The sequence below is a fragment of the Anneissia japonica genome, unplaced genomic scaffold (assembly GCF_011630105.1).
Source record: "Anneissia japonica isolate Jap-2015-1 unplaced genomic scaffold, ASM1163010v1 scaffold737_len1565949_cov176, whole genome shotgun sequence".
Taxonomy (NCBI): domain Eukaryota; kingdom Metazoa; phylum Echinodermata; class Crinoidea; order Comatulida; family Comatulidae; genus Anneissia; species Anneissia japonica.
In genome coordinates this window covers 121,306-128,408 of record NW_022741618.1, presented here as the reverse complement: position 1 = coordinate 128,408, position 7,103 = coordinate 121,306, and the positions used below count along the sequence as shown (strand labels likewise).

General features: G+C 37.9%; 1 protein-coding gene across 1 annotated transcript; it reads right to left on the bottom strand.

The window, feature by feature from the left end:
• Positions 1-1,355: 1,355 nt before the first annotated feature.
• On the bottom strand, positions 1,356-2,318 carry LOC117118829 (protein ANTAGONIST OF LIKE HETEROCHROMATIN PROTEIN 1-like). The gene has a single exon (XM_033263543.1). It carries the CDS (start codon positions 2,316-2,318, stop codon positions 1,356-1,358), a length of 963 nt encoding a protein of 320 aa, XP_033119434.1.
• Between the last annotated feature and the right edge of the window lie 4,785 nt (positions 2,319-7,103).

Genomic DNA, 7,103 nt, shown 5'->3' with positions numbered 1-7,103 from the left:
GTATTATGTAAATTAAAATAATTTTGATTCAGTAATTGTATTTTTTATAACATTGTTGTCACTGTCAACAGATTGTCTAACGAACTTTAGTTAATACAGTATACAGTTACAGATACAGTATACAGATTCCTGGTGCTGAAACTGCCCACTAAATCTGTAAATTATAGGTTTAGGGGGGTTTGGTTAACAACCCCCCCCCCCCCAAAAAAAAAACTTAAGATCTGAAAATATTTCCAGGCTGCAGTGACTATTGACTGGTGAATACAGTTGTAGTAGCCTAATCTGGGAGATGCATTGGTGCAAATGAGGATTGTTTTGCTTGCCAAAAATCTGATCAGCCGGTTCACAGCATAGGCTCCACCTGCCCCAGCAAACAATGTTGGAGACGCCCTAGGGGCGGATTTAGGATAGATGCAAGATCACTGAATCAATTCATGCATCCTAGTTTGCTGTCCGTCCGACATCAACATTTTTTGGTTTACATTCTTGTTCGCATATTTTATGCAATGCTTGTCAATAAAAGTACAGTATTGCTACCGCTATTCCATATTGAAGTGCACATTCAAATTCAAAATTCACATCAAAACAATCATGTCATTTCAAATTTTTTATTTCTACTCAAATACAGTATTTACATTCAGACATGTACAGTGGAACCTAGATTTTATACAAATACAAATTTAATATATTTTAAATCTCCATAGATGTATTATTTTAATGGCTAGATAGTGAACTTCCATGGAAGCGCCTTCTATTGAATGATATGTCCGGAATCAACTTGTGTTATGTTTTATCAATGTTACTACGATGAAATTGCGCCCCCAATCTTTCATAACAGTTTCAGACTTATCAACAGAATTAAATTTAATTAAAAAATGTAAAAACATTGACAAAAACAAAATATATTTAATACACGTAAATAATCTGTATGACAAAAAATGTTAAAAATACAATACAATTATAAAACTGTTTTTATTATTTGACTTGCAAGTTTGTGACGATGGCTGATGAATATCAATAGTAGGCGCCTATACAGGATTACAATTCTACAGTGTCAAGTTCACTATCTAGCCGTAAATTATACATCTCCAAAAACCCCATTTTGATCCATTACAGTATGCTAAATCGAGGTTCCATTGTAAGTATGGTTGCCGGAGGTGAATGGAAGCACCCGTCCTCAGAATTTTCCACCAACTTTAAAGCTATTAACCCAGCCTACAGTAAATTCAGCATCTGGCCAACCTTAATTTATGAAAAATGTAGAAATTTCTGTTCCTGATCATTTTCCACCCACCCTAAAAATGTTTCACGCAACCCTTAGATTTTTCAAACAATATCCATATACGTTCTAAATTTCAGTATGGGTTGTTGGTGATGTACTGCACGAGAGTAGTGCGAATTTCATTTTCGTTTTCGATTTCCTCATCTGGATGATATTCATTACCTGGCTGTTCGACATCAAAATTGTTATATTCCTCATAGTCCATGTTCCAGACCTCGCAGAAGTTATGCAAGACAATACATGACGCAACGACTATATGTATTTTATCTGCTTGCGAGTCATTTCGTTTCATTATTGATCGCCAACGTCCTTCTAATCTGCCAAAGGAATGCTCCACCAAAATTCGTGTGCGACTGAGCCTTTCATTGAAATGTTTTAGCGCTGCAGTTGCCAGTCCTTCCGCATAGGGTTTCATAAGAAACGTAGACAGCCCATAGGCTGAATCCCCTAGGATAACAATTGGTACTTCTTTTCCTTCAATTGTTTTAGTAAATGGAGGATAGAATGTGCCAGATGATAATTTCCTATACAGTTTTGATATTTCAAACACATAGGCATCGTGGCACTTTCCTGGCTGCCCTACGTCAAAATCAATGAATTTGTAATCGTGGTCAACAAGACCTTGTAGAAGGATACTGTACCAACCTTTTCTATTGTAGTAGTCAGTGTGGTACAGTCTGGGCGCTATGATAGGGATATGACATCCGTCGATTGCTGCACCGCACATGGGAAAGCCATACTTAAGTTCAAATATTTGTAGCATACGTTTAATATCACCACCCTTGGGCCGCTTGACATAGAGGGGTTTTAAGTAGGTACATATCGCTCTACACACATCCCAAAATGCATCGTAGGCAGTGGTACGGCCAACACCGAAAAGATTTCCTATAGTCCGAAAACACTCACCAGTGGCAAGGCGATAAACAGTAATGGCGACTAACTTAACCACACTAACTGGCCGTCTCATCTGTGTGTTCATTCTTTCGATGTATGGATTCAGCTGATTACAGAGTAACTGGAACGGTCTCCTGGTCATCCTGAAATTTTCATACCATTGCACATCATCGTATTGCATAAGGCAATCAATGGTCCACCACTGATGGCTGCGATTCCTTGTCCACACAGTCACTGTAGGTGCATACATAGCATTCACTACAAATCAAAGAAAAATAAAAACAACTTTGACTTTTATGTATATATAAAATAATGTTTGCCATCCATGCAATTATGTAAATGTAAACAAATGTTATATAATATCCATACAAGGATGCACATCTCTTTGCAGCAAATATGGCGGATTTTCCACCCCTTGGAAAGTAAAGTATATATTATTTAAAATTGTCTATAGAGAATGAAAAATATTCAACAATTATAAGACAAAAATTGATCCCTTAACACACCCCTGGGGCCATTTACTGTAATGTGTTTTTTTTTTATTTGTAAATTGTTTTTGTAGTTAAAAATATTTTTCTATTGTTGACAATAAAACCCAAAAGGGACCAAATATTTGTTTTAAATCACATTTAAAATATATGGACATGGTTAAAACAAAAACAAAATGTTGTTAGAGAAGGGATAAAAAATATCTCATTTATTGACATGACATGACGATGTCCCCCAAACCACACTATTTCCATGACGATGTCCTCCAAACCACACTATTACCCTCCAAACCACCTCTCTGAGTGTTAAGACGATCGGGCCCACGGACGACTGGGCCCAGTTTAATTGGGCCCGATCGACTTGGCGTCGGTCGTCGCTGGGCCCCATTATATTTTTAATTTTAGTGATATGTGGGTCGACAGAAGCTATAGCTATATGCCCTAGCCCTAGGATATTAAAAATCGGTAATACTATACGTTAAATTAGTAAACAATATTTAAAAAAAAATCACGAAGCCCAGTAATTAGAACTGCTATATTGAAGATTGCCTCAGATTGGCTACGTTGACGCTCACGTACGACAGATCGTAACAAGCTAAACCGCCGGGTTCTCATTCTTGTTGTGACAGTGTTTTTTTGGACTAGGCCCACATCATGTTGTATTTGTTGATAATCGCGATGGATTGTCTCACCACTTATTAATGCTCCATATATATCGGCCATTGAAACAAACCGAGTAAACAAGTGAAAAAAAAATGACAAAATTACTCAAAATCAAGACACTAGCAAACACGCGCGAAATGAATCAAGATGTTTGTGTGTGACGTTTTATTCTAGGTCACAGCTCATGCGTAATTGCCTGACAGCCTGAGGAAGGTCATTCACTGTGATGACTTGGGAAGTTTACCCGACTCGCGCTGTTCGCATTGGACTTTCCTGCTAGGTAAAACTAACCTGGTCAGTTTTCCTGGGCAAGCGGGACTCGGTTAAATTAACCGCGCGGCTTGGGTAAGTTTCCTGTCAGGTAAACTTCCTGTGCTGTTCGCACTGGACTAATTATGGTAAAACTAACCAACCAAAAAAAGTCCAGTGCGATTGTGGCTTTAGACCAAACCATTGTGTGCCCGGTGAAGCTTATTATAATAGTATTTAAACATGTGATTATAACGGTTATAGTGCATGTGTTTGAATATTAATATAATATTTAAACATGTTTATTATAACGGTTAATACACATGTTTAAATGTTGTAATGTTTAGGCATGTGTATTTATAGTTATATAATAAAATGAATACCCTGCATCAAAATGGATGGTTCTAAATCGCACACGACTCAAGCACATGGGCTTCTCGTTCGTTCGTGACGTTGTGCCATGGCCGTGAGAGCGAGTAATCGTCTGTAGATCGTATGAATGAAGATACAGACTATCAGTTATAAAATCAATTTAGCATTGATTTTAATACATGACGAGTTATTCTCTGTTCCTAAATTCTAACTGTCAACTAAATATTCATCGCTCGATTCGGAGGCCCTATAAAATAGAGATTTACTACTTTCTGAGCCTAGATTGAAATACATCAGCTGTAAGCTGTAGAATAGCCCCTGGATAGCCGGGAATGTGAGTAAACATTGCTGTTGTACGCCACACGATCATAAAATAAATAGAATAGGCTAGAAAGAATCGTATTCTTATATTTATTTAGGTGATAAACACCAATACACCATGTCATTTTCAATACATATGTGTATTGAAAATGACCAAAATTACCATCTTTGTTTTTTTTAGAACTAATAAAATATTGATGCATCTTTCTGGCTAATATTCTCCCGATCGTCACGGTTTTCCGTTCGCGAAATTCGTGAAAATAATTAAGTACAGCTACTGTCTTTTTTCATTATGGTCGGATTTTGGTTTAAAACATTTTATGTTTTAAATAATAACATTAGATTTAGAAATTGTGTATACTTTCTGAAATTTGACCATGATTGGAGCAGTACTGGCTCAACTGTGTCCGATTTTCTCCTACTACCAAGGTCTTGTTTACTCATTGTGAAGGCCGTTTAGGCAGCATGCAGGCAATTAACAATCAATCATCCAACCCACCAGTGACCGTTTCTTCTAAGGGGAAGAATTTCGTCATGCATAAATTCAATGGTCCATTTTTCCGATATTGTCTTGGTGGTCATAATTGAAAATGGCTGCCAAATTCTTAGTGAAATATCCATAATTGCTCTATTAGATTAGGTATTAACATAATTTAGGTACCAAACTTTATGCAATGAAAGTCAATCTGTCCAATGGTGATAGTTTCACAGATCATAAATGGCGGCAATCTCGAATTTTAAAATGGCTGCAAGTTTCACAGTGATTTAGCAATAACTTTGCTAATTGAGTAGGTCAACATGATTTTGGTAGTCAAACCTGATGTTTTCAGTGTCAACCTGTCCAATGGTAAAATTCACATGGATCATAAAAGTTTGCCATTTTGAAGTCCAAAATGAGCAAAAACAATTAAAAATAAACTGCTTATTCTTATGCAAAACAGTAACAATTATTCTTCGCTAAAACTTCATTGCAAACCTATCAACAAATGTACCTAGAAATGGTGATATTCATACCCGTATGGTGGATTGAACCAGATGATGTTGCGTTTGCGGTTGCGGTATATATCTGTCTCTTATACATGGCAAGCTTCTCTGATATACATAGGTCGCATCGTTTCGTCTTGTTGTTGAATGCCTGGGCTTTGGTGATGATAGACCAAGAGATGGTGAATGGTTTATTTTTCTTTTTGAGTTCCCATATGTATCTGGAGAGTTCGGTGCTGTGTTGGTGTTTCTCCCTCTTGAACGATTGTGTGTGGTTGTAGTATCTGGATTTGAAGGGTGGCTCTGTCAGTCCGATGTAAACTTTAGGGTCGTCTTCGTTGGTCTTTTCCACTTTTGCTTATAGATGATGTTAGAGGCCAGGCAATTTCCTTGGAGTGGGCATTGCTCTTTGTTTCGGCAGTTGCAGGTTCTGTGGTCCAGATCGGGTTTGTTGTGGTTCGAAGCAGTTTTTGCGTTGTGAGATTTTTTTCTATAGCACCATTCGTTTATATCTATGATGATGAGGATGATGAGGGTGATTAGGATGATAGGGTTCTCCTTTGGGAAGTTCTTATCTATGAGTTTAAGGAAGGATCTGCCGATGTTGGTGGAGACATTCTTGCTGTATGGTGGATTGAACCAGATGATGTTGCGTTTGCGGTTGCGTGTTCTTTTGGAGCGATTTTCTGGAGTGGAGGATTATGTCGGTTTCTTGTTGGGAGATTCTGACGTGATTCCTGGCGAATGCTATGGCTTTTTTGAGCAAGTTTTCGGTGATTGAGGGGTAGAAGTCCACAATGTCGAAGGATATGAAGGTGTGTTTATCCTTGTTCTCGATCTTGTTGAACCATTCTATGACTGAAGTTGAGTTTTTCCATTGGTTGACGAGGGTGGCGCTTCCGGTGGTTCTGTTGATGTTATCGAGGATGGTTTTGCTGATGAGGCCGATTTCGCTTTTTGCCGGGTTTATGAGTCTGCAGGGTAGTTTGTTGGTGAAGTTTTCCTTGTGGTCTTTCAGGCTGATGAATGCTTGGTTTTTAGCTATGGTGTTCATTCGGTCGGCTATACCAAGTCTATGGGCGATGCTGAGTGCTTCCGCGTTGATGTTATTGACGGTCGCCAGCTCAGTTGTTTTGTAGGTCTTGGTGATGTTATCCCTCAGTAGCTTTCTATGTCGGTCGTAGTCCATTTCGTAGAGGTTTCGAGTTTTGTCTGCTGGGATGAACATAGATTTGGAGTTTTTTACCTTTTTGATGTCGGAGTTCAGGGTGTTTTGGAAAGAGTCATTTACTTTCTTGAAGGTTACGTTCTCTATTAGTCTTAGCATGTCGTCTTCGAATTATTTCATTTCGGTGATTTGTGGAGGGCATCGTTTGCTTTTAAGTCCGTAGTTGTCTTTAGTGTTGTCGGTGTCGTCGTAGTCGGAGTCGTTGCTGCGTCCGTTTAGTGAGAAAAATGCTTTCCATCTCATGCGTTTAAGAAGGCTTTCCACTTTTTCGATGAGTTTCTTCTTGTAAGCATTGGCTGTTATATATATATATATATATATATAGGCATAACATTTAACATCCGCTTAGATGAACATAAAAATTAGGTTAAAGAAATATATAAATGAAGTGGTACAATTTATGCCACGGATCCGATCAGTTAAGGAAAAGCACAGAAGAACGCATCATCCACCGACTTGGCACTCTGGCTCCACATGGACTTGATGTGACTTTAAATCATTTAAATTATAATTTTGATATTGCTCATCTGGTGTTACGCATTATCCATTTACCTGGTATTTATTTATTTCACCCCTTATATGTATATATTCGGTTATTATATTATATTATTAAGTTTAGAAA